We start from the raw sequence: 26,503 nt of genomic DNA, 5'->3' as shown, positions 1-26,503 counted from the left end.
TCAAAAATATTTGGATGGATCTTGATTAATCTTGGTAGCAGCAACATAGGAAATTCCTGAACTGAATATTTCATGAACATTATTCCATCCAGAAGGACAATTTCAATTCAATTTGTATGTGACCTATGCTGACCACATCTGCACTTGGTACTGTTCTATTTACAAATGTACAGCCAGTGATTCTGAATCGACTCTGCTACAAATAAAACCCATACTAAACAGAATGACTCAAGTTATCAGTCTTTCCTAATAAATAGATTCCAATGGCTTTTTTGGGGGGAGCATGTCCCTCCCGACTGTTACAGTGGTGACTGCAGAAATAATTAACTGGCAGTTCTCTTTTTTATGTAAGCTGTCCAAGTTGTGTCTTCCAGGGCCACACAATGTATGAACTAAGATTTCAGAATCACTGCATACAACGGTTGAAAGCATATGGCAGGTTTTGAAAGTCCTTAGTCTAATCAACACTTCAGCCAGGCAAGTATTGCAGCTGCTATTGAAACGCTCATGCCGATACTTCCGACTAAATTTCCTGAACCATTGCAGTTGTTTTGGTAGCATGTGTGTACACAGCCTCGGTATACTCGGTCATGGTCATCAAAGCCAAAATACTGACATTGGTTGCCAAGATCGCGTGAGCTGCAGAATCTGTATGTTCCAACAACGGCTGGAAATAAACATAATTCAGTTAAAAGATTTACCTTTGTTTCAGTAACATTGTATTTTTATGTCCAAAGGAAAAAGCAATATAAAATGTGTGACAGTGAGCAATCAGGCAACTTTTTACCCTGTGAATTTATTGTGAAGTATTTTATGAACTGTGTCTTTTTTGTTTTTTTTCATTTTCAAAAGTACAAATGACGTTAACTAAGCACACCAGGGTGACAATCAAAGACAGTTCTTTAGCATTTGATGCAATTATCAACTTGAGTGGTCAGGACTGTAATATGTCACAGTTAAGAGAGTCAATATAAGATCCAGCATTGCCAAGACTACATGTAGAGGTAAAGGAATGTTGCCGATCAAAGCTTTTTCCTTGTTCTACCTACCTCCCCATGCACCAGTTACTTTGATACAGTAATTAGCACCAGCAACATTGCAAGTTGAACCAGACAGGGCAGTCTCTGGTGGAAAATTCTCCAGACACTCTGCGTTGGATGTAGAGTTACATTGGTAACACTGGAAGGCTTGCCCTGGAAAGTGAAAAAGAGGGAAAGATCAATTTGAATACTAGTGTTTTAAGTGTCGGGCCTGTATTTTATTGCTTCGATCCGCATGTAGGCCTTCCGGTTTGACTTGTCAACCCTGTCTCTTGTCTTATAAAATATATTAAATTATTGCACACTCAAACGAGCTGTCCCTCGGCCAGGTTATGTCCACTTCAAATAAAACATGTAAAAACAGTATTTGTACATAAGTGGTGATCATAGTGCAAAGGGTGGTGCCTTTAGTGCAACATTTACTAAGGTATGAGTCATTTATGAGTACTAAAAATGTACAGGGCCGTCGTGTACAGGTGTACACAACTGAATTCAGGTCAAAAATCTGAAATTGGAACACAAGAAATATTGGTGTTAAAAACTGGAATAGGCACCTTTATCAACCAAACACAACGCTGCACATAAAAGTACAAGACCCAGTGTATTCAACAGTCTAGAAAAATTCTCCATCGTCTGAGTATATATGGTTTTATTCGAATAAAAGTTACACCAAAACAATTAAATATTTCCAAAATGGCGTTCTTGAGCGTGCTGCCATCTATCGCCAGAACTCGTTAGAAGGCAACGTCATTCTTTGCCGATGTCAACTGCGTTTTGATTGGTTAATTAATTAGGCGTAGATATCGTAATTTTATTAATTGATTCCAAAATCTGGGTTCAATTTTGATAACGCTGCCGTTATTTACTTGTCTGAGTATATCATAGACACTCTATAACAGTCTTAATTAAGTTCTAGTGCAAAGAGTTGGCAGAATATTAACTAAAATACAATTTCTGATACTTTTTAATCAGCCAATCACAACTCTTCTTTGTGACACCTTTCGGAAAGACGACACATCAAGATGGAGGGCAACAGAGATGAAAGTGAAAAATGTTACAAATTAGCTCTAAAATACATCCAAGCGGGAGACAATGATAAAGCAATTAGGTTTTTAGAGAAAGCAGAAAGACTGTATCCTTCACATAAAGCCAAAGGTAAAGCTTATTCGATGTATTAAAGTAGGAACAGAACCTCTTTTTTTGCCGGTATTCCAAGCAACTTCCCAGTGCAAATACACTGTAAAATGTACATGCATGCATGACCGTCATCATGTGAGGCACGTAAAATTTACAATCCCCGATCGGAAATGACATAGTTTGATCGCATTTAACTATAAATCTATTGAACAGTGGCGCTTCTACTTTATTCAACCGATTACCTTTTTTTGGACTGCGTGAACGGGGATTGTAAACTCATTAGTCATGACCATGTATAGTATTTTATCGTTCATATCACATCAGTTATTTCAAAATGTGACGCCTAATGCTCTAACATCACAAATTGCCAAAAGCACAGTGAATGGCTAGTTAAAAAATAACACAGGACGTGTCCCTAGTAAACATCGTCTGGTCATTACCTAAGAAATAGCGCTGTGTTTGTGATAGTCTGGCCATCCTCAAACAGCTATGAGCTATCCTGGAAAAACAGCACCATGCACAGGTGTTCATTGCAGAGCCTGGGCCTCTGTCCGAGTCCCAGCCAAAAAAGGCAGAACCAAAATGACACCATCCTTCCTTTTTAGGCTTGTTCAGTATTTTTTGTGTTGACCAACTTTTTTGTCAAGTTTTCTTCTCCATTTTCAGATTTATTAAACCGTTTAAGTCAACCTAATGGGACTGCAAGCGGAGAACAAGATGACGAATCTGATGGAAAACCAGGAGAAAATAATGCAGACAATTTAAGAAGTCGTTTTGCCTCACAATCTAGACAGAATTCCACAGCATCAAACATGTCAAATGCCTCAGATAAATCTGAAAAAGACAGTACTGCTAATCACACCTCTCCTGGGGATAAATCACATAAAGTTGAAAAGAATTATACACAGGATCAGTTGGTTGCAGTTAGAAAGTAGGTGGTGTCTGTATGTTACAATTGTTGTTAGGGACTGGGGCTAGGGATATCTTGGTCATAAAAGAGTACCGCGCTCACAACTAGAAGGTCATGGGTTGGCCTATCGGAACGATGATTGAGCTGTTTTGTCAGCCTCTTGATAAAGACACCTGAACCTTTGCTATACCCTCCAGGCAGGAATACAAAATTGGTACCTACAATGAACCAGCATCTCATCCATTTGGAATTGGAGCGGAGGAATAAAGTGTGGAAATATGACTTGGAAGTACGAGATTAATGTAATCCAACTAGAATGTTTCCTTTGATCAGGCAACTGTCGAGTGAAATATTTGCTGAAAAGAACGTGCATTGAAGATATGATTTCTAATATTTCAGAATTAAGAAGTGCAAGGATTACTATGAAGTGTTAGGTGTAGCACGGGACGCCACAGAAGACGACTTGAAAAAGGCATATAAAAAACTTGCTTTGAAGTTCCATCCAGACAAGAATAAGGCACCGGGCTCATCAGATGCATTTAAAGGTATATGTTGATCCATGTATTTGTGGTTTGGCTGTACCATAAATTGTGCTTTCACTGTGCACAACTGTGTACTGTCTTGGGGTTCATGTTGTCATTGATGGATATGCAGGGTTTCTGCCAGGATTCGATTTGAACTCGTTCAAGGGAACATCCCAGCATTAAAAGGGGCTGTCCCACTCTGGCGGAAGCCCTTTTAGGTTGTTCTTGTTTATCCATAACAAGTAAATACATATTAGATACTCATTTTCATGTTTCAGCTATTGGTAATGCATTCTCTGTGTTAAGTGATACAGAAAAAAGGCGTAGATATGATCTCTATGGTGAGGAGGAATCAAGGTCGTCTGGCCATCGACATAGTCATGGTGGTTACTATGAGAATGATTATACACGAGGTGGATTTGAGAGTAAGTTGAGGGACATTGATTGAAAGCTTTTCAAATTGTCAGTTTCAATTTAAGGCAATGCTAAAAGAGTAAGAAACACTTGGTCAATGTTACTACATCATGCTGTTAGTATTGTGTGTCTTAGGCTCTGTGCCTGTCTAAGCAGTAGTATTTGATGTCTGTGACTGTGAGTGTGCCTGAAAAAGGCCACCTTTAGGGCCAAAATGGAGTCCATGTATGACTTTACTCTTAAGAATATACTGCTAACCCTGGAATATTTATTATACATGTATATTGTTCAGTCAGGATGCTTTGTGGGATTCTTGCAGGATGTTACTGCTTTTTTCCGACTTTTCTTTCCATCCTCGCTGGGCTCTTTTGCATTCTTAAAATTCTGATGCTCATTTTTGCAGGTGATATTTCAGCTGAAGAATTATTTAATATGTTCTTCGGCGGAGGTTTCCCATCAGGTGAGTTATTTAAAAATATAGTACTTATATTCTGGTGGATTTTACTCCATTTTCACTTTGAACACAAAACCCTGAGGGTGACACGACAAGCACTCTTCTGACTTTGCTAAAGAGAATTTCCCTACAGGCTCGATCTTGTAGTAGTGTGTCATTATCACACTGTCCTACATGTCATAATATTCGTTTTGCAGCATCTAATGTCTACGTGAACCGAATGCATCCACAGCATAGACGACAGGGTCACAATAGAGGTTCAGCAGAAGAGGTAAGGAGAACTCGTACTTTTCACCGAGTTCGAAGAACGGACATTGCAGTAGGTGCTGTTACTATAAGCTACTTGCTTGGCTATATCTAGTCTAGCATGAGTGCATTTAATCTTAACACTATGAAACTGTATCAGTGCTTGGTAGCATTTGTTACAGTCTGATTAGAAAAAAAGTGAAATGGAAAAAAACACCCAGTCTGGTTAACTCCAGTACACTGGCCAGACAATTGGAGTCTTTTATATCTCAGTTCTTGTTATTCTTGCCACTGCTTCCTTCATCTCAAGGAAGTTTTTCTTGCCCACATGACATATGTTAGAAAAATAACCAAATTAAAAAATGCTACAAGTTCATGTATACCAAGTACTGATTTCTGCAATGTAATGCTTTTCCCACGTTGAAGTAGCTTTCATTTCTTTCTTGGCAGTGGGCAGTATATTTTTTCTCAAAGATCATCTTGAGTTGCCAATCTTACTTAAAGTCTAATGCCTGCCCTATCAAAAATACTTTGCAGTCTACCATTACCAATTTGATTTAATTTTAACCTATGAAATTTGGTTTACTTTTGTACTCCAGTGTTGGGTGTATGCTTAACCCTAAAATCAGACTCTGCACACAAGTATGTAGTGTATACACTGACATCATCTACTGCATGCCATTTGACTGAAAGTTGGAATCCTTGTGCAGATCCACCGCATGGACGACACATTTTTTTCCTCCTTATTTCATTTAGATGCCGACTATCAATGTATCAAGTAATCACCAAAGAGTATAATCAAACCTTGATTTGAGACTTTCGTATTTTATTCTTTGAATGAGATTTTAGGAAGGTGTTAGGAATATTGATTGAGTATTCTGGTTCTCCTGCTATAGAATGTATGCTGCAATGTTTCAACCACTCTTTCCCTGGCCGTTGTCGAGCAGAGTGAAAATGACCAAGGACTGCTTGAAAAACCACTGTGTACATACTGTAGGAAGAGAATTAAAGTACACAACCAAGATTTGGTACAATACTTCTTCCGTTTTGATTGAGATTTCCCTTTCCCCTCAAAGTAGCCCATTTACACCACCAAGCTTTATTATTGATATAGGGTGGTGGTGATGGTTGGGTAAGTTGTCCATGTAAAGACAATGTCGTAACAAACAATACCCCAAGTTGATATCAATGAGTTAGGACAGATGGGGACTTCAGTATAATCTGTCGAAGACTGATATTATATTAATGTTTGGTGTTCCTGATAGAGAGGTGCAATCACTATGTTTGGAATGTGGGCATGGTCATGCCTTTGGTATTTTCATGACTTTGCCAGAGGGTCCAAACGTGATCATTGAAAACGACATGGAAATCTGAAAGGGGTTACTCTACATGTATGTTTGTTTATACATGACATCAATTCACATCCATCACCTCCATGTTAGCAAGTATGGATTAAATCAAATCCATACTTAATGTTAGTTATTTTGCAACAACACGTTTCAAGAAAACGTGAGCACACAGCAATCGTCAGCATGTTATGTGGATGACGTCAGATTTTGAAGACAATTGTCACATCACTTTTCACAGCATGCTATCATAGTACCATGATCTGTATCCCCCACCCACCCCCTCCTGCATCACAAAGTTGTAGCTTTGATTGTTTCTATTTCAGCATACTACACGGCAGAGAAATGTATGTCAACATCCTGTTGTTTTTTTAAACCTACACTGACACCACTGCTGTTGAACATAAGAATCCAGCTTATCATCCCCAAAATGTAAATGTTGTGAAAAATCAGCAGGGCTGGTACACAGCTCCCTCTTCCAAGCTCCTAAATTTTCCTGTTGAGCCCCCACCTGAAATTTTAAACACAAGTATTGAAAATTAATGATGTTCCATTCACGGATCCAAAGTGTCTTGTAAAGGGAATGTCCATAGCAAACATCTGGTTGTGAGGTCATCCATGCATTTAAAAATCCTAGAGGAGCTGTATGGTTACTCAATCCTCCTGTGTAGATTGATAGCAATTAGTACATGGACTGGATGAAGCTGCATCCGAAATTATACATTGGGCATGTAGATTCGATATTAGATTCATATATGTATGGCTTCAGAGCAGTAACTACTTTACCAAATTGGTTGCTACGCTAACAGTTCCTTTGGTTCCTGAAGCAGTGGTAATCGATAGTTATCATGTTTACGGCAGCTCAACTTCATGTTTCAAGAAGGAGAATGAATAATTCTTGTTGTCATTTAACTTAAATTTGACTTTTACAAATAATCAAAGAAATGTTTTTTTCTGTTAGATTACCAGGAGCATGTGATTTCTCTTTTCAGGGTAGCTATATGTTACTTATTCAACTTGCCCCGATACTAATGCTAGTCCTGATGTCCTTCTTGGGAAGTTTCTTCGTAGCAGATCCTTCATACAGTTTACACAGTTCAACGTAAGTTCAACTAATTATCCTGATCAGTTTGGATTTTCATGATTGAGTACCCTTATATCAGGCTGTTTTTCTCCCAATAAAAACTGTCACCCTGCATAAAATACTAGGTAGTCTTTTTCACACATGTCACAAGGAAGTGTTCCTCTTTGCAATGATAATTTTGTCAGAGTCACAGTCTATAACTCTGCATATCCATTTAGTGACCATGTTTATATATACGATTCATGTTGTCATGTGTCACTTGTTTCAGGCATGTTCGTTAAATGACATACATGACATAGGCTTGAGGACATGACAAGCCAGGACCTGAGGGTGAAAAGTGAATCATATGAATCATATGTAGCCTGTTCCTTTAAAAATGGCTTTTTATCAAAGTGAATCATTACAAGTGACATTGTGAACTCGATGTAAACCCAGCCTTATGTGTTCTTTTCATTTCAGAAAATACACTAATGAAAGAAAAACGGCCAACCTTGGAATCAAATATTTCGTGAAGCAAGATTTTAACACTTATTATAAAGGCAGTATTAATAAAGTAGAAAGAGAAGTCGAACACGAATATATACAAAATATGAGGGAGCACTGCTATAGGGAGAGAAGTTTAAGTAAGTACACAGTTTAAACCAGTCATTCTAAGGGTCATCCATAATTAGCTACATTTTCAAAAGTGTACAAAACAGTCTTTTGGCACACCCCCTGTCCTCCTTAAAGATACCCTGGAAGGTACCCTGGTATGATAGCAAATAGCTTGCAATCAAACTTAAGGCATCTGCTGGGACTCAAAGCAACAATCACCTTGCATACACAATGGCTTGATATTTTGTTCAGGATGAATCAATCCATGATCTGTTTCCGGTACAAGTGTCTAGCCCACCCTAGGAGAAATTGCAAATTTGATGTTGACTAAAGCTGTAAAAGTCAAATGTGCCCAAAGTTGTGTTCCTGTCTTTTCCTAATTTCCTCCCCTAGTGTATGCTAATGTTCTGTTCTGTCTGCTTGTTCCAGAGGAAGCAACCTTATGGCGAGCCCGAAACTTCAATGATGTCAAGCTTTACGAACGAGCCCAGCAAATGAAAACGCCAAACTGTGATGCTTTAGAACGGATTTATTCTTGATGGGACAATTATGATGTTCATTTTGGGACTAATTTAGTTTGAAACATGATTTCTGTTGAGGAGAACCTACGAGAGGCCACCTTTGTGATTGAGATAGAACAGAGAGCACGGCTACTGATTATTTTGAATGTTTGACGTGAACTTCGAATTGGATGTTAACTGTTTGGGTATCAGACATATCAGATCTCTGACCCAACCTTTCATTTTGATCACAATTTGGCAATGGACACTTTGATATAACAATGACATGTTGTACATTGTATTGTGTGATGCCAGCTCAATAGACTTGATCACAAATTGGTTGATCCTCACCAAGAAGCTCTGTGTCACAGTAGGGCATCATCATTGGCAATAGATAATCATTTTTGAAGCACGGATCTGAGACGGGCACTGTGGGCAGTTTGGCTTGTTTGTACCTTATCTTTCTATCAGTCATTAGCCTTTGTGAGTGTTTTCATGCAAGAAAATGCTGGGTTATTTGTTTGCTAGAAATTTCAAAAATCACCATCACCATCTGCTGTACATGAACGATCTGAAGAATGTTTAGACTGTGTTCCTAGATACACTTAGTTCTCCTAAGGTGTTGTTCTTTTATCAGAGTTTTTAAACGAATTACAAGCCTATTTCATGTACTCTATGCTTGGAGAGCTTTCTAATGGTACAGTATGCTACAGCCTTCTACTCGTAAATTACATTATCCAGTGCCAAAATGAAATGAAATGTAAAATACTATTATTTATTCTGTCATTCTGATATATCGATATGTACAAATATGTTGATACTGCCAACCATGATAGTAGGTAATATACTTTGGTCTACATCATTAAATTCCTTGTGGGGATTATGCGACAAAAGTAGAGACTTAATTTATATGTATAGGGAAGTTGTTGGGTCCAGGCATAATTAGAGATTTCATCTCATCTGTATGATGCCCTTGTTGACCTTGTTTGATGGCAAGTAAAAATGTAAATGGTTAATAAAGGCATTTTACTTGTACTTTTACTTGCATTGTGATGCGGGTTTCATGTCATGTAATAAAAATAAAGTCATTGGTAAAAAAGTGTGATCATTTGTCCAGCCAGTGACAGACAAATACAATGTAAAAATTTGAAAATGTTGTGAAATTGCACGCTAGTGTCAATACATGTAAGTATTAGACAAATGTTAGCTTGTTGAAAATGTGGGAACTTTCATTGATGAGACAACATACATGCAACGTGCAGAACTGAACAGTTGTCTCTCTGAACTGATCATAGTCCGACACAGAGAAATATATTGAAATTGGAAGCAAGTAGAACATAAGTCATGAACATGTAGTAATACAATGTAATTTGTAAATAAAATTATTCACTTTGCAGTCCTTCCAACAATCATGGTTGTTCAAAATGTAAGGTATTGTTTTTAAAGTCAATATTATTGGCGAAGGTGTTGCTTGATCAAAAGTTTATTTAACAGGTTTTAAAAAACGAAGTGGCTTTTGTATTGGTAACTAAGGGAGAGGCCCTCGACATGTACTGTGTTATAGCTTGTTTCAAAGCTGTGTACATTACACCAGAACAAATCTGATGCGTGTTGAGTGTCTCCTTAATTGCTCGGAGGGAGTTTTAGTTAGTTGTGTAAGCTTTGTGTCGTACTCATTTTAGAATTTTTACCTGAATTGACATTAGGAAATTCAACATACTGATAACTCATATTCACCCTGGTATTGCAAGTTACTCTCATCACGACACACAATAAAGGATTGCGGTCATTTGAAAAGATCTGGCACAACTGAAATTGATGTACTCGGACAGGCAATAAAGTGAAAGGTTATCCCTGCAAATATGTTCACAATATACATTTTAGAAGGTGCATGAATTATGGTCCTCTATCATTCCACTGTGGTGATAACTTCACTATCCTCCTCCTCCTTTTTCTTTTTTGTTCGGAATTTTTTAGATGAATGCAGTCAATTTTCGATCACAAAGTTGGCTGTACTAGAGCGTTCCACCAGAGAGCTTTGTGGTCAGGGTGGTGTCCTTTGCCCAGTATTCCTCTATTCTTCATGAGGGGCAGGTCTGAAGCAATGGGTTCAAGTGTCAGAAAGGACCCTGTTTTAATTTCATCCTTGCAGAATAGGCAAGATGTTTTCATTATGAACAAATCCATTGTCCTCTCCTCCTTACATTTATATCTTTCCCGATCTGTATATTTTGCCATATCAATGGAATGTTAGATAGTTTGGACATATTTCGTAGCAAGAAAACAACACTGTAAATACTTGTACATGTCCTGTAATCCCATCAATGGCCTCTTATTGTATATTTATTTGTGATGTACATTACATCTTACCAAAAAAAGTAAATAAAGCCTTTGCAATAATATTTTAGTTTATCCATTTTTTATCAGATCTGAACAGGTTGTCAGGAGGTGCAGACTGGCATGACGCATCAGCATTTTGTTTTTTTATATGCCAGTGAAGCGAAATTTTACAATACTAAGTGCATAATGAGCGTCACACTGAAAACTGTTCCAAAAGGTTTTGTTGGGGCCTCCACTACCTTTGATACCTGCTGGATGTGCCATTGGCATTAGATTTTCAGCAGATCTGCCTGCTATATGGATAAAATAATTGGTGTAGCTTTAGGTTCAATCGCCTGTGGTAGGCCTCTTGCCCCATAGCCATATATAGAACTACTGAAAATATCGGACATATATTACATCAAAGTCAATGAGGCTATCTAATATCAATTATCAGCTATGGAGCTGGTGTAATGCCATACTATAGGCTATAAGCCATAGGCCCTGCAGTATAATCTTCAATGAACTATTATGCTCAACTGCCTATTTTGCCATGACCCCGTCCTGTGACCTGTTTGCGATGTCCATTCATTATACCAGTATGATCTATGCTTGATAATATACCTACATCAGATATCCATTTATACTGACATTCACGTTATATAGGCCAACAGCCAATCGGGATAATCATGACCTGAATGTACACATGCTTCACCAGCTTGAACATTGATATACCTGTTCATGTTCATGTCAGGTGTTGGAGTCTGTGTTCCTGCTGTAGGCCCAACTGAAACTGCCTGACTTGCCTACTGAATCTAAGTCAGAGGCCTATGCCGAAGAACCATCAACCCAACAACCAATTACAAAACTCAGGAAAAAATCTTCTGGAAATGTTGTCAAGATATTTTAGAGGGTCAGCTTCCCGCCTTTGCACCCGCTTAGTGAGGCAGTTCAGTTCGAAGACCTTGAACACTCCTCCAACTGCAAATGACTTGTGTCGGCCGGCTGGTATCGCATCCATGATGAGGCTCCCATATCAAGACACATCAAAGGGTAAGTTTTCTGTCCGCTTTGGTCTCCAGGCTAGTTTAAAGACAGTTTATAAAAGAAGACCGCCTCCACAGATTAGGAGAATCGTTCCAAAGGACATCCCTTTTTTGTCTTCAAAGGACAATAGTGTTGTGACCATTCAACTTCTCATCCTCTAAAAACAGAGTTGGTCGTATCCTCCTCCCCTCGCAGCTCAGTTGTTAGTAACCGAGTTGTAGGCCTATACCTTGAGGCCTACATGGTCTACCAGCAGCAGAGATTACCTGCTGGGTCGTCACAGGTATGCTTAGGCATTGCTAGGCAATAACAGAAGTCAGCAGACTTATTGATACAGTGAATATTGGCCAGTATCAAATGCCAGCATGGTATCATGCAAGTCTTTGGTCCTTGACTTAATGCATCAATGGACCTCTCATCAGTCAGTAAGGCCTGGACCAAGCCAGCTTGTTAATGCAACAAGATTGTTCATTGAAATATTAGTCAATTGCCCTCAGCAATCAATGGATCACACAACCTTCTTCAAATACCTTCAGGTCTGGATGCTTGTTTCATTGGTATTCCTCTTGACACTGGGACAACCAACAGACCTGGGACCCGGTTTGGCCCTCGACAAATAAGAACAGAATCGGTGCTTCTACGCCCAGTCAACCAGGCTACAGGTATGCTCAAGTTAGAGAGAATCTCAATTTTATTAGATGAAGGCTCTGTTTATTGGAAGTTTGTCTTCCATGATGTCTGCAAAGATGCCAAGCAAACCAGAACTATATTGCTCTTTTAACTTTTGTCCTAAAGGCAACAATTGTGATGTATCCTCAAAATTGGGACTTGCATACTCGCATAAACCAAATTCTTGCTTGCAACGTAGAAATCCTTATAAAACATGTCTAAAAATGCACCTCTGATGATATCTGAATTTATTGTCTTTGCAATTTAGTCTAATAACCTTTGATCATTCACAAGATGCCCATTAATTGAATTCATTTTCTTCAGGTGCTGCCCCATTTGAGTCCCTGATGGTCGCAGATTGTGGTGATGTGCATGTCAACCTTTATCATCTTCCAAAGGCCTGCGATAGGATAACAGAGCATTACATCAAACTGATCAAGAATAGTTGTAAGCCGCTGACGCTTGGTGGTGACCACACTGTCACCTATCCCATCCTAAAAGCAATCAAGGTATGGGAGAGTGTGTTCTGACAGGACATTAGTTCAAGTCCTTCCAGATGTTCTGATATGTTGCAACTTTTGCCTATAATCTTTGTGCAATCTAATCACTTTAGACATTATTTTCAGGAGCAACATGGACCTGTAGGGTTAATTCACATCGATGCTCATCTTGATACAACTGACCTACAAGACGACGAGAGGATCACGCATGGCACAACCTTCAGGCGGGCATTCGATGACAACTGTCTTGACCCTAAGAGAGTTTGGCAGATTGGAATCCGTGGAAGTGGAAATACATCGGATGACTACACTTGGAGTCGTGAACAGGTCCGAGCTTATATATTCGCAGTACATGTTATTCAAGGTGGATGGATCCTTAACTTCATTTTGATTGAGCAAATTTTGCTGAGTCATCTGAGCAAAAACCAAGATATCTTCACCTAGTGCGCCATTTCATTTCAATTGAACCTCTCTATTAAGGGCACCCTCTGGACTGACAAATGTTGTCCTCAATAGAGAGGTGTCCTGATTAGAGAGGTCAAATTGAATGGAAACAACCAATTTGGGATCAGAAGTAGTATCCTTAATAGAGAGGTTGTCCTTAATAGAGAGGTGTCCGCTAAGGGAGGTTCCACTGTATTTTCTCGTTTGCAGGGCTTCCATGTGATTCCTGCTACAGATTGCTGGCACAAATCTTTAACCCCCCTCATTAACGATATCAAGAAAGAGATGGGAGATGGACCGTGCTACATTTCCTTTGATATAGATGCGCTTGATCCTGCGCATGCTCCTGGGACAGGTAAAGGCCTATCTTTTTTATTTGACCCTGAAGTGTTATTTAAGCAGAGCACATAAAATGATCTGACATCTTGGAATGACCAATGGGTGCAGGAAATAGATGCTTAAAATGCATTTGAAGCTCATTTAGCCCAACGGTCTTGATATCACAACCCTGGACCAGGACCGCTTGAACGTAAGAAATAGGGATGGCAGGTCCGTCTACTATGAACACATGAAGACTGCTCTTAATAGGACTTGGACGTGCTTCTATTAAAAGGTGGATAAGAGAAGCCTTTGAGGCTACACATGGTGCAATAAAAGGCTAGTACACCTGTCAACCAACTTATTACAGTACTTTGTCACAAATTCTCAAACATCGACTTCATTATTACAGGTACTCCTGAAATTGGAGGTCTGACATCCATACAAGCTCTGGAATTAATCCGAGGGTGCAAGGGTCTAAATGTTGTCGGTGCTGATGTTGTAGAGGTAAGTGCCTTAAGTTATTAGCAAAGGCACAGAGCAACCAGCTCTTATCAGTAACATCATTTGGTATGGGACAATTAGAGACAGAGTTATCATAGCAATAGCAAAGAGTGATGAAGACTTTTTCTCATATTCTTTCCGAGCTTTCTTCTTTTTACTCATTGATCAAATGATGTTTTTCAAATAACAATAAGACACTCCCAGAATGACAATTTTCAACATTTACTCCAGACCGAAAATGGTCGTTTGTACAATGCACATCAATCGTTTTAGGATTTTTGGGTATCTCAAAGATCTGCTGACATCCTTGCTTTGATTTCATCTCATTTATTCCATTTCTTTGTCTATTTTAAAGGTATCGCCTCCTTTTGACAATAATGGTACCACAGCCTTGGTAGGAGCAAACCTACTCTTTGAGATGCTGTGTATCCTGCCAGGAGTAAAGTATTATCCAAGACCATAGAGACACACTTTACTGTGAAATAACTCATCAAATGAATCAATGTAAAGTTTGCCTTACAAGCTGTCTAAATCTATGTACTGTTTGATTCCGCAAATCGAAGAGTTTTGTTGTTTCTCATTGTTTTCTCGTGTACGGTTGTAATTCCCTATGAGAAGATTACATGATCCTAAGAACTTGTACCACAGCAGCGGATGCCCTGTTTATTAAACAATAAAAGAAAGATTTTAAGAGAAATGTAAACCTTAATTCTTATTTATTGCTTTATAGTGTATAGAGGTCTCAAAGCATTTTACATCCAGATTAAACCTTTGGTGGAACCAAGTATTGCACAATTTGCGCTACACTTTTCTAGCATTTTTCCTCTTCCAGCAGCTTTCCAAAACCTGGTCTTTGGAATGGCACCACTTGCTTTTCGCAACTGTGCAGTTGATTCACACTGAAACATGAAACAGAATCAAAGTAAATGTTGACTCACCATTCTGTCCAATTAAGTACCCTCATAAAATTAAGATCTTTATCACATCCAACAAAAACATCACTGCTTGTTTGAGATCCTCAGAAGCCCCGGATATGTATATTTAAATACAGTGAAAGGTGTGATGTTAGATTATGATCATGGACTTTATTCGCCCAAAATTTGGACAGGCAAGGACAAAGTCACAACCAGAAAGCCAGGGCGGTCCTACGTACAATGAAAAGGCAAAGCTTTACTACTTGATGCATTCCTGTCTTGAATTACAGTTGATAGCACAACATACCCTCTGCTCCACAGGACAATCGGCCAATTCTTTCCTCCTAGTTGCAGTTTGAGCCAGAGCTGCTGCCCTCAACTTCAAATCTTCTACATCATCCTTAGAGAATGACATTCCACGGCCATAGCATTTTGAACAAGGTATAGCCTGCTCATCGGTCTCTGGTGGTGACAATATCAACGCTTCGACAGTAGCTGTTGGATCCCACATCATCTTGAAAGATAGTTTAGTTACAAATAAAAAGACTTCAGGCAAAGGAAGACTTCAGGCAACAGGGTTTCTGTCACAGGGGATAAAGGGGAAGGCTTTAATTTTACAGGTTTTGAGACCGATGAGGAGTAACAAATGTTGAACAGTTAGGTACAAAGCTTAATTAGGACAACCTTCCCTATATATGTGTAGGATCAATTGGTAGACTATAGAACTAGATTATTAAACTAAACTAAATTACCCTCATGTAGCCTACCGGTATCTAAGACTGAAGACCGGCACCTGACGCAACAAGACTGTGAAAGTAAAACAAATAGGATCTCAACTCAACCTCAAGAGTAACCAACTACTCTAAGACTCAACTAAGCGAGAAACAATTCTTTTTCGGAACTTCGTGTAAACAGTAAATGACGTCTACCAGCCCGGCGGTACACATGTACATCAATTAGCCACAGCGCTGTAACTTCGCCTGACGTCATCAAGAAAGAAAAGCACGTGTTCTTAGAACAAGATTAGCGATGCACAAAAGGAGCGAGTTCGAGTCTCAGCAGTACCTAAATAGTGGACCTTAGTGGACTACCTGGGGTTAAGGCGAGGGACGAGACCGATCCACTGCGTCCGGTGTGCAGATCAGACGGGCAAGTTGTGGGTATGAACGACGCGACCCCCGGCAGACGTCGTTTCCCTCATGCGTTTGTCAGTTTGTTAATTGACCCGGAAAAGAACGTGCAAATCTGGAAACGATCTACTTTCTGGAAATCCTAGAATGGAGAATGCGCCGAAAGCAGCACGTGCAGGTCTTGCCATTCCTTAGGCTACAATACCCCGGTGATAGGGATGTCTTTACCGGTAGACTATGCGTCACTTAGCCCAACCTAACAAGAAGTAGGCTAAATATTACAAGGGAGGTTTCGACACATTATTGATACGGTGCGCAGTTTGGCTCCTTTAAGTGTAAATTGGCTTTTCCACATACGTCCCCCTTTTGTTGCCCTTTGACGAGCGTGAGGGGGCTCAATGACTGATCTGCACAGGTTATAATGTAACTCGACCAAGTCCACATTCTGAGATAGTACATGTGCATGTCGTGTGAAGGTGAACTGGGTTATTCCAACTCGACAGAACACTCATTTTCTTCATGTTTCTCCACATGAGAGAGGAACTCGTAAAGCCTGCCATTGAGTAGGCCTGGCTATCATTTTACTCATACAAGAACAAGGCATAGCAGATTTTTTTCAATGAATAAATATCATAACTTTTAATCCTTCATTCCATTTATCCTACATACAAACATACAAACATACATTCATTCATATTTATAATTTTATAATGACATATTATACACTTTCAGAATGTACACCAAAATTAGAACCTTCCTTACCTCCCAAAAAAGGGCTTGCTTTTACCAATTTTACCACACTTATTATTTCTAACAAAATTTCTCACCAAATACATGTTGATCTATTTTTGTGTCTCCTTTTTTAGCGAAACACTAGTTAAAGTTTGATACATCTCCACTATTACGATTCTCCGCCACGAACAGTCTTCGACTTAGGGCTTGTTATGACATGCCTCAGCTAATCTAAGGTGGATTATACATCCATCCTATGAAGAATACATTACAAATCTCATAACAAATGATGAATGAAAAATGCATGTATTCTCAGGATTTTGCATCCTTGATGATTTTAAAACAAACACCCATAACCACAACTAAATATTCATATCAATAACTTTGATGCAAATCCCTGCTACTATTAACCCACACAAAACAAAATTCAGCTGGATAAACTGTTATGAATTTTAGTAAATGCAAAAATTGGACAAAATCCAGTCAACAAGAACGTAAAATAACAAGTTTAATGATGTGTGAGCTAAAGATTTGCAACAAAGTGATCACGACCAAATTCGTTTGATTGATGAATTTTGGCTATACTTGTAAATGTGTTGCTACCTCCTAACCAGAACAAATTTGGAGAATTTAACAAGAGGATATTTATACAGATGATCAGGTTACATTTTGCTACTCCTGGATACAAATGACACGTTAGCATCTTATGGCATCTCCTAAACAAAGCTACATGTATATATGAGGACACCTCTAAATGTCCATGTCATTGCTTATAACCCACTCAGACAAATCAGATTTTATCACAGCACTTTCTACAGACTTTGCCTCACTAAAATTGTTGCCACCAGTCTTCTTCAACCAAACCTTGTTTTCAAAACTAGAGAGTAATTTCTCTATTCCACTGTTACATTTATCTTCAGAGGCCATTGGCTTCTTAAGCCAATTAGAAAAATCAAATTTATTCCCATCGACAGGGGAACTGCAAGACACCTTCTTGACAAGCCAATGACTAAGATCAGTACTCTCTGTACTGCAACTACCAAAACTAGCTGACAATTTACACGAGTCCAGCCCCTTGCTATCTTCATGCAACCAATAACCTGGGGCACAAAGTGACATGCCCATCATTGACTTAACAACAGGATCAATCTCAGATTTCTCCTTATCTTCTTTAGATACACTCTCTTTACACTGCATTGGTAACCAATCTGACATTGGAGTATTTTGGATTTTTCGCCATGTATCAAGAACACCTCGGGCAAATTCAATCTCGGGGCTATACAAATCTCGCTTACTGCCATACGGGCTGTTCTTGTCAGTAACAAGCCAAGGGTTAGCAGGCTGGCTCCTGTCGATACAGTTCGGCTCACAGCAGCACTCCCCGACAGAAGAACACAGCTCATTGGCACGGCACACTTTAGCAAGACTTGGCGACTCCATATCATCTTCTGGTTTGCGATCACGCTTCAGCCAGACTTTCAGGTCAGGACTTGACGATCCCTTTGAGCCTGGGCTTGGGATACAGCTTATCCCTTCAAGGTCTTCAATCTCAACAGTATCGGGCCGGCAAGCACACTGCGTGTAGCAGAAGTCAGCATTGCTGTTTGCCTGGAGATATGAAGAAGAGAGAAACCAACTTGAGTCAAAAAGAACAGACGGGAAATGGCAAGAAAATTACTTTGGTAAATAGAGAATTCCAAAAATCATGTAAGGTAATTGGAAATGAAGATTTTTTTCTTGACTGCAATGGGTAAAATACCCACCATTTTATTTTCATCTCCCTCTGTCATGTCAATGTCGCTCTCTGCAACCTTCTTTGGCAGCCAGTCCTCCATCTTGCAGCTCACCTCCCGGAAATAGTTCAGCTGGCTTGCAAGCGACTTGACTGCCCCATCGGAGCTCTCATTAACATGGACATTGGCTTGAGGTTGAAGAAGCCAAGCAGTCAATGGAGCAGACTTGACCATTTGGAAATAGCTGAATGTTGGCTTGGCATTGCAGCTCTCCACAGACATGGGAACTACCACAATGGATTCCGATTCTGAACCTGAAATGGACAGAGAAGACTATCATGAATACAAAAACTAGACATCCAAATAAAATGTTTACTCCCACATGAACAGCCCAGCATGTTTCATAGCTAGTGACATGTTATGATGGAGAAAAATGCTTGAGTGATCTTTTTAGGTCCCCATCCAAAAAAATTCAATTCTGTTCCATGCTTTCACAACAGTTGTACAGTAAAAACTTGAGATTAGAACTACATCTACTCCAATACATCATTCAGCTCAATTGAAATTCAATAGACACTGAAGTTGTTTAGACAGGGATTTTCTAATTCAAAAACATTCAGAATATTCCATTCTGACACTTCCTGGTTCATAATCATCTTCCGGCTCAATGGTACCTACAGTACATCCATGAAAACAATAAAATATAATGGGGATCCTTTCTGTGGCATTCCATTGATGACTTTTTTTGAATTGAAATTACCAAGCCTACTCACTGGTGCGTGTCTTGTTAGCTCCAACAAATTCAAAATCATCCTCCATCTCCCCCTCCTGGATGTGATGCAGCCAATTCTGAATGCTGGCATCGTTTACCTTGGGTAGATTTGAGGAGTCAGACTTCAGGAGCCAGGAAGCCAGAGGGTTTGAACTGCTAGACCTCAAACCGTCTGATGATACAGGCTGTGTTGGGCTTGGGTAGGAGGCTGAGGGCTTGTAAAGCCAGTCTCCTTCCAGAAGTTTGGGAATTCTGACCTGAATCTAGACAGGAATACAACATTATTTAAAATATAATCAGCCAGACATGTCATACTGAAATCAGTTTCACACAGAATAGACAGGCATTGCATTAGCAAATTGGAAATGATCAGGCTTTGGACAAAGCAGATGACAAGCATTGTAAAGTAATAATCTGGTTTGAAAAAAACATGTTTTCTGTATCACACAAGAAATATTTTTTACAATACGCTTCCTCTTTTACCACAGATACATGTATTGTGACCCGTATGTGATCAGTTATTAAAGAATTTCTTGAGTAGGTCAAACAAATATCAAACTGTCTTACCCTGTGATCATTGTTCCTTTCCCTATTGACCGACTCTAGGGTCTTATACAGCACATGATGCTCCGCATCACCATACTCCTCAAAGCAACTAGGCAGACAGGTCGACGGCCTGTGTGGATCGGCAAAAGCAACTTCAGTCGGCAAACCTTTGCTGTCGACCTTCCCAAACTTGAATATGGCACTTTTCATGGCCGGGTTGTTGACTTTGAATGTTATGTGAGGCATTTCACATGGGTGGAGACTCAGAGTCTTCAACCTGAAATTTAATGATAAACCTCACTTTTGAATGTAATTTCGTTACAGAGAAATTCGTTTTTGACAACATAAACGAAAAGTTTGGGTGTCCCGCGAAAAACACATATAGGACACTTGTACTAGTACCAAAGCACTGTTTCTGAGACATTATAGAATAGCACCATACATTTTCATAAACTTATTCTTAAAACTTGATGCAAAAGTTGATGGCAGATGTGGAAATTTCATAGGCCTCATCGATTTTTCTAATTTAAACTACCGGTATGCTTGTTTTATCCTGACCTATCACAATCAATGACATTTACAGGTCTAAGATAAGACTGACAATTACTTTTCAAGTGTTTCCACTAGAACTTGCTCCACATTCGTGTCCTCAGAGTTCATGGTACTCTCCATGCAATCCAGGGCATTCTTTAGAGCACCCAAAGCGCGGCTGATCTCTTCCTGCTGTTGGAAGAGCAAATCATCCTTGGCTTGCTTGATCACCTCCACCTGTCCAAGGAGCCAAACTTCACGGTTGCGGAGAGTTTCCAGTTGACGACTGATGGCCCCATGGATTTGACTCTTGACCTACAATCGTGAAGTGAAAATGAAAGATGAGATGGGATAGACAGATTCACGATACGAGATTGGACATACCAGTACATAGATTTTGCAAAAACTCGCAAGAAAAACCAAAAGTCATATAAATTCTTATTTCAATTGACTATCAAGAACTTAAAAGCTCTTTACAAATTACCTACCTCTTGTGCATGATCTCTCAGTTGTATCTTGGTGTGTGCAATATGTTCCAGAGACTCCTCTAGAACAGAAATCTGGTGGTTAGCCAAAGAGAACAGGTATTCGGGGCTGGCATTGCTTGATGTCCAAGATGAAGACATACTGCAGTTTTAATCTGGAACAGGATGTGGCTCTTCAGTATGCTCAGACTGGTAGTGGTACACTAGGGAATCTGAAAGAAGAAACATTTGGGAATGGGAAAAGCTGAATTGAACATGGCTGAATACAGGTATGAGGTAGGCCTAAGTATCTGCAGAACTTTATGCTTGACTGGGCGCAGACAAAAGCTGGAATTTGGCCACAGTCCCCCGACTTTAGCAGCAGTCGAAGGCCAGGGGCAACTTCGGCGTCAGCGCACATAGCAAAAGCCAAGCAAACCATGATACAATGAAATTGTCACCCTTACAGTCTGTCATGTCAGAACATCAGCATCAACTATGAGCATTATCATGCCTCGCTTAGCAGTGAGTAATCTACTAGGCCTAATCACTAAATCAGACATGTCACTTGTCAGACTCGGAGACAGAGACAAGCTGTCACTGTGACTGTGAGCACTGGTCAGTCATGTAAATACGACGGGTACAACAAACAAAAGAACATGTGATGTGCGAACATGCGGTCTTTTGTTTGCTGCTTGTTTGTTGTGGTCAGCCAGTGGCTTCCTCCAAGTGGTGTAAATGTAGGGTAAGGGCCTCTATCACAAAATGCATGTGACATGTGTTGGCGTTGCACTCCATCATCCATGACCATGCATTATACACGACTACAGCTAGCTGGTGGAAATAACCCTAAAGAATGAATTAGACCACTAAATTTATGACCAGAATAAAAGTTGGACACCTGAGGAATAAGAATACAAAATGAAATTTTAAATAGGATTCATAAATACCTCGGTAATTCTCAAACTTGTGAAGAAAATCAGAAAAAACGGTGACCTTAGCCGACTAGCATGAACAACGCGACAAGTGTTAACCAATCAAATCGTTGATAACAAATAGTCATTAAAATGAAAACGCGTCTTTGATTGGTTCATCCCGGTATATGGTCATGGTTTGGGTTGTTCTAGTAAATATTTCAGAAATGTTGACTAACAAAAATGTTTTAATAGAGTGAAATAAACGTGAAACTCCATAATAACACACTTTGAACAGTAAAGATTCGGTAATGGTCGTATTCATCTTATCATGTGGCTACTGACGAACGAGTCGTTTCATTATTTATTTGTGAAACTGTGATAAATGAGCCCTTGCCAAACAAATGTCAAAATCGAGTGTTCAGGGCGTATCAAAAAAGTTGGTTATACTTATCACTATATGATCAGTGTTGCAGGCTAGCACAGGCTAGCCATTGTATCCGGTCCATAGATGTTCTGTGAAAATACCTTTCGGTCATTTCGTCATCCCCTTTTCACAGGCAACTGAGAAGAAGGATTTATGACATAAAAATGTACCGCTACTGGTAGCTCTTTCACTAAAATTGGAATGATTATTATATATATTTGCAGATCATGGGTACTACCTACTCAAGTAATTTCCAGGAAAGTGGCGAGATTACATCAACACCAAATCAACCAGAATGGATTGTCGATCATGTTGATGCGACTGGCTGTAAGTATTTAATTCACATCTCTATTCTCACCAAGTGTCTGTGAGCTGAGAACGCTTAGAAAAGTTGAAATTACAGAGCCGGAAGGGAGAAAAAACCTGCTGGTGGTCCAAGTCCTACCTACTTGCCAAAGCAAAATGTCAGCTGGCTGTGAAACTGCATATGTCAGTGCAGTGATTAGTGATGATTTGAATTTTGATATTCAAACGGATAAATTCAGAGCCCTTGGAGAGAGGAAAAGGTTAATAGAATAAAAATTGGCAACATTCTTTTTTTCAGTGACCATAGTAGAAGTTGAAAGACTGTGGACACGGTTTCTACAGCTGGGCTGTCGGGAGGACACAGGAATACTAGAATCGCAGATGTTGTCAGCACCACATATTGCCAGTGATGTTTTTGTGAGAAATGTGCGTACAACACTTACGGATCAGAAAAGTTTTTATTCAGCCAACTGAGCTCTGTTTAGCACCAGTCTGGCTACTCCCTGAAGTCACTCTTTTAAAGGGACAACTTGAGCATGAGCTATGTTGGTTTGTCCCACAGAAATTGTTTCCAGCAGGACACAGGACAGTTGAAAATTTGCATGATAAGAATGTGATCGGCGGGCTCTTCTCCCAGCATGTTTAGCACCGTGCATATACTTGTTAACAGTGAAGAATAGCAAATATGATCGTCTTAGAATAAATCTAGAGTTAGTGTGTCCTTATTGTTTCCGGTCAATAGTAATAAACATTCAGTTTTATTTCACTCAATTTCAGATATTGAGAAACTTCAAAGGCAGAGATGGTGTGATCTGCTTTGAAACATTTTGTAATGCAATGCAATGGATAGAAAATTCAGACGTCGATTCCAAAATAAGAGGTAACATACAATTCTCAGTTATTTTAATGATATTTGAATATAAAATAATGTCAACAATGATAATGATAATAAAAATGATACCCGGGCTTGAAATAATGATAGCATGTACCGCTTCTGTCACTTACACGAATTATATATCTATAGAGGCATGTGGGAACAGATTGTCTCTCCCCACCCCTCCCACTCCTCCCATTTTCAAAGCTAGAAAATTTGGAAAATGTTAGTAATACTAATAAATCCCGAGTCAAAAAACTTACATGCAGTTAAGGCTATTTATTCCTCTTCAATATTGAAAATTTTCAGCAATTTTCCACCTCCTGAACAATGGCAATCCAATTCCTAGGGATGTTCTTGGACGAGTCCTCAAAAGAGTTTATCCAGGAGAAAATGATGTAAGTGTTTTAGGTTTGAACTTGGTAGCAATTCTTTTGAACAAGTTAAGGCTTGAGACTATAAACTAAGGCTAAGACTTTAAACCCAAACTTTAACTTATTGATTCACCAAATATCTTATTCTTTCAGATCTCAATTTCAACCCTTACCAATGGATTCATGGAGGAAATGGATGATAAGAAACAGGGTAAACTTCTTTTCAAATTCTGACTCTAAACCTCATACCAGTTCCATGCTAAATGTGATCCACTCTGATCTACAACTGAGCATTTTGACTGGTACCCATTTTTATGTCTGGGTCAACTCAGGGGCCTCCCGCTTTGCAGTTTTTTCTCTGACAACTGAGAAAAAGAGTCTCGCAATGCTGTAATACAAGCCTATAAAAAATGCAATGCAATCTTCAGTAAAAGCATGAGATCAGATATAACAGGATCTTAGTGTATTGTAGAGAAGTGAACAGAAATCTTATCAACATTAAAAGATGAGGAACTTGTTATCACAATGATGTCATATTTTTGACAGGTTTTATTGAAGAAAATCAATTCCTCAGTTGGGTGAAGGGGCTACCACGTCAGCACATCGAGATGATATTAGAGTTCCATGTTGTGCCTCAAAACCTGATTGAAGACGATGACATACTGAACAATTCTATGCGACGAACCACTGGATATCAGCCAAGGAGACGACCACAACAAACCATTGTATGTAAACGATGATTGTTTTCTATCAGTGAACAAGTTTGACAAGTTAGTCTAATATTGTCTTGTAGTCATCACGTCATGTGACAAGGAAACTAGACAGGGCACTTTCTAATGACAACTTTGTTTTGATTCTAGGATGCTGATGCTGCCTCAAAACAGATTCCCACTGATTACATTTTGACTGAGATTGCTGTGAAAGCGTCAACCAGAGACTGGAATCTACTTGGAAACAAACTTGGCTTCACCATGACAGACATTAATGACTTTGACAGACGTCACACAGGCAAAAAGGACAAGGTAAATTATAATTGTAATTTTTTATCCGTGTAAGTCAAAGTTTTTACTTTTTTACTATGCAACTTGGCATAGGAATGCTATACACTCTTCATTCTATCTATACTGAGGTATGAGGCTTACAATTATACAAATCCTGGGAGCAAAAGGTGTTTTTTCGATGTTTTGTTTTGCAAATCTAGGTTATTCCCAAAATCCGCGAAAATAAAACACCCCCGAAAATTTAGCCGTTTGCAGTGTCTGTGTGACGGAGGGTGTTGGAATCTATGCTGTTCAGCTTGTTGCTGAGCGTGTTTGGAACAACATGTGCCATTAAATTTTCATAAAAAACGTAATTCTAAGAATGTGACAATTGAAGTCATTTTTGTCAAATATTTTTCAGGTATACTACATGCTGAAGTCTTGGCGGGATCGTGAAGGCAAGAATGCTCATTCCATTATACTGGAGAAGGCACTCAGAAGTAGCAATATGAATGATATTGCAATGCTCTTACAGCCATAGTGGATCATACTTGAGATTGTTACAATCCAAGCAAGTGCAATGATTTTGTTCCTGTAAATCTGATTGCATAGTACAGTATAACTTAACTAGTAGTAATAGGAGCACTGTAAAAACATAATCGTCATATTCCGTCCATTGTGATACGCAGGAGTATTTTTGTGATTCCTGTTTCATTTACCTTGTTTATATTGACCACTCTGTCTATTTATTTGTATGTCCATTGTAAAGTATGTTTTGAAATAAATGTGAATAAGAACATGCTGTGTTGTTGTTGAATATATTAGAATTGGTGGTGGTAGGGAAAAGTCTCCCCATGTCCCCTTGACCTTGCATTAAAGATGGTTCTGGATTTTTGAATGGGCATGATGGGTTTTTTTTCATTTTAATTTCACCCCAAATACTATTGCATCGGGTTATCAAAATGACAATTCAAGCTTATAAATCCATTATAGTATGCTTGGAACCAAAGATTGGAAAACAAAATTGGCAGAGGAGAAAATCTGTACAGTGCTTTTGTACTGACCAAGTGTGCTTGTTGAAAATAGAGAGGTTGCGCATTTTGTGTGTTTTAGCATTTTCTATTTTTCCTTTTGTACAATGGTGATATTTAATCATTAAATAAGAAAAAAAGGCAAGACACAAAGGTGATTGTTTTTGAATCACTCGGGACTTCGATTGAGTGACTCCATATAGGGCAGTTCTTCCAGGAAATGTACATGTATTACCATGATTACCGTCCTTCTCATCACGAGTTTGTCAACTGAGCAACAACCAAGGGAGGTTTACTTGGTCAGTTCGACAGTGTAGATGACAAAAAAGAAAGAGTGGAAGGAAAATGAATGTTTTTCCCAAGTACTGAGACAATCTCTTGAGAATACCAACAGCGGTGTTAAATAGTTAAATAAAGCAATAAGAAGAGAAGGTATATGGAAAAGGACCCGACGATAAGAAACTGAATACTAAAGGAACTGATTAGTCATGTGGCCAGCTAGATCCTCAGAAGTGAAGATTTCTTCATCTGCGTCAAGCCAATCTAAGAAAACATTCATAATGTTTGCGTAATACTTTATCTGAAACCCCGGCAACGAGAAATGGGTGTTAAACGGGCGCGAATCTCTTCCTTGCCGAAGGCGAGAGACTCAGATGTTGCGCAACCTGGCACAATGATGGTCGATCTGAACGGAACAGTGCCGAACCTCACTCAAACGGTAAGCA

The 26,503-nt window shown here is 39.2% G+C and overlaps 4 protein-coding genes and 1 long non-coding RNA gene across 8 annotated transcripts; 3 read left to right on the top strand and 2 right to left on the bottom strand.

Annotated features, from left to right (window-relative positions):
* The first annotated feature begins 2,031 nt into the window (after positions 1-2,031).
* On the top strand, positions 2,032-10,649 carry LOC135491493 (dnaJ homolog subfamily B member 12-like). 4 transcript variants are annotated; one of them, XM_064777403.1, is made up of 10 exons: positions 2,032-2,195; positions 2,844-3,108; positions 3,487-3,632; positions 3,890-4,036; positions 4,429-4,485; positions 4,677-4,750; positions 6,398-6,418; positions 7,064-7,173; positions 7,615-7,778; positions 8,179-10,649. In XM_064777403.1, the coding sequence occupies exons 1-10, from the start codon at positions 2,063-2,065 to the stop codon at positions 8,286-8,288; spliced, it is 1,227 nt and encodes a 408-aa protein (XP_064633473.1). In that variant the 5' UTR covers positions 2,032-2,062; the 3' UTR covers positions 8,289-10,649. The 4 variants fall into 4 exon arrangements, with proteins under 4 accessions (XP_064633473.1, XP_064633482.1, XP_064633491.1 ...); XM_064777412.1 differs by lacking the exon at positions 6,398-6,418 and adding an exon at positions 5,840-5,857; XM_064777421.1 differs by lacking the exon at positions 6,398-6,418.
* Positions 10,650-11,241: 592 nt separating this feature from the next.
* LOC135496067 (agmatinase, mitochondrial-like) lies at positions 11,242-14,753 on the top strand. Its single transcript, XM_064785222.1, has 7 exons — positions 11,242-11,621; positions 12,152-12,277; positions 12,609-12,793; positions 12,911-13,111; positions 13,439-13,583; positions 13,959-14,053; positions 14,406-14,753. The coding sequence occupies exons 1-7, from the start codon at positions 11,399-11,401 to the stop codon at positions 14,511-14,513; spliced, it is 1,083 nt and encodes a 360-aa protein (XP_064641292.1). The 5' UTR covers positions 11,242-11,398; the 3' UTR covers positions 14,514-14,753.
* A 31-nt stretch (positions 14,754-14,784) lies between these two features.
* Positions 14,785-15,877, bottom strand: LOC135482947 (uncharacterized). Its single transcript, XR_010446285.1, has 3 exons — positions 15,717-15,877; positions 15,272-15,478; positions 14,785-14,949 (listed from the first exon to the last, which is right to left on the bottom strand). It is a non-coding gene; the product is annotated as an uncharacterized LOC135482947 (long non-coding RNA).
* An 833-nt stretch (positions 15,878-16,710) lies between these two features.
* LOC135491483 (nuclear receptor coactivator 4-like) lies at positions 16,711-21,903 on the bottom strand. Its single transcript, XM_064777382.1, has 7 exons — positions 21,823-21,903; positions 20,897-21,105; positions 20,485-20,723; positions 19,899-20,154; positions 19,333-19,594; positions 18,590-18,873; positions 16,711-18,434 (listed from the first exon to the last, which is right to left on the bottom strand). The coding sequence occupies exons 2-7, from the start codon at positions 21,032-21,034 to the stop codon at positions 17,577-17,579; spliced, it is 2,037 nt and encodes a 678-aa protein (XP_064633452.1). The 5' UTR covers positions 21,035-21,105; positions 21,823-21,903; the 3' UTR covers positions 16,711-17,576.
* Positions 21,904-22,004: 101 nt separating this feature from the next.
* LOC135495992 (uncharacterized) lies at positions 22,005-25,544 on the top strand. The gene is made up of 9 exons (XM_064785113.1): positions 22,005-22,094; positions 22,438-22,540; positions 22,818-22,945; positions 23,297-23,399; positions 23,703-23,791; positions 23,921-23,978; positions 24,314-24,492; positions 24,628-24,789; positions 25,169-25,544. Exons 2-9 carry the CDS (start codon positions 22,441-22,443, stop codon positions 25,286-25,288), a joined length of 939 nt encoding a protein of 312 aa, XP_064641183.1. The 5' UTR covers positions 22,005-22,094; positions 22,438-22,440; the 3' UTR covers positions 25,289-25,544.
* The last annotated feature ends 959 nt before the right edge of the window (positions 25,545-26,503 follow it).

The sequence above is a fragment of the Lineus longissimus genome, chromosome 1 (assembly GCF_910592395.1).
Source record: "Lineus longissimus chromosome 1, tnLinLong1.2, whole genome shotgun sequence".
In the NCBI taxonomy this organism is placed as follows: domain Eukaryota; kingdom Metazoa; phylum Nemertea; class Pilidiophora; order Heteronemertea; family Lineidae; genus Lineus; species Lineus longissimus.
This window is presented reverse-complemented; position numbering and strand designations above follow the sequence as displayed.

Bases quoted from the DNA above. Each gene is read 5' to 3' on its own strand.
- LOC135491493 (XM_064777395.1), top strand. From the start codon at position 2,063: ATGGAGGGCAACAGAGATGAAAGTGAAAAATGTTACAAATTAGCTCTA. The intron at 4,037-4,428 runs GTAAGTTGAGGG...TCATTTTTGCAG, and splicing joins TACACGAGGTGGATTTGAGA to GTGATATTTCAGCTGAAGAA. The intron at 4,486-4,676 runs GTGAGTTATTTA...TTCGTTTTGCAG, and splicing joins CGGCGGAGGTTTCCCATCAG to CATCTAATGTCTACGTGAAC.
- LOC135496067 (XM_064785222.1), top strand. From the start codon at position 11,399: ATGCCGAAGAACCATCAACCCAACAACCAATTACAAAACTCAGGAAAA. The intron at 12,278-12,608 runs GTATGCTCAAGT...CATTTTCTTCAG, and splicing joins CCCAGTCAACCAGGCTACAG to GTGCTGCCCCATTTGAGTCC. The intron at 13,112-13,438 runs GTCCGAGCTTAT...TCTCGTTTGCAG, and splicing joins ACACTTGGAGTCGTGAACAG to GGCTTCCATGTGATTCCTGC.
- LOC135491483 (XM_064777382.1), bottom strand. From the start codon at position 21,034: ATGTCTTCATCTTGGACATCAAGCAATGCCAGCCCCGAATACCTGTTC. The intron at 19,595-19,898 runs GTAAGACAGTTT...ATTCCTGTCTAG, and splicing joins AAAGGAACAATGATCACAGG to ATTCAGGTCAGAATTCCCAA. The intron at 18,435-18,589 runs GTGGGTATTTTA...TCATATCTCCAG, and splicing joins AGGGAGATGAAAATAAAATG to GCAAACAGCAATGCTGACTT.
- LOC135495992 (XM_064785113.1), top strand. From the start codon at position 22,441: ATGGGTACTACCTACTCAAGTAATTTCCAGGAAAGTGGCGAGATTACA. The intron at 22,946-23,296 runs GTGCGTACAACA...ACTCAATTTCAG, and splicing joins GTGATGTTTTTGTGAGAAAT to ATATTGAGAAACTTCAAAGG. The intron at 24,790-25,168 runs GTAAATTATAAT...AATATTTTTCAG, and splicing joins ACACAGGCAAAAAGGACAAG to GTATACTACATGCTGAAGTC.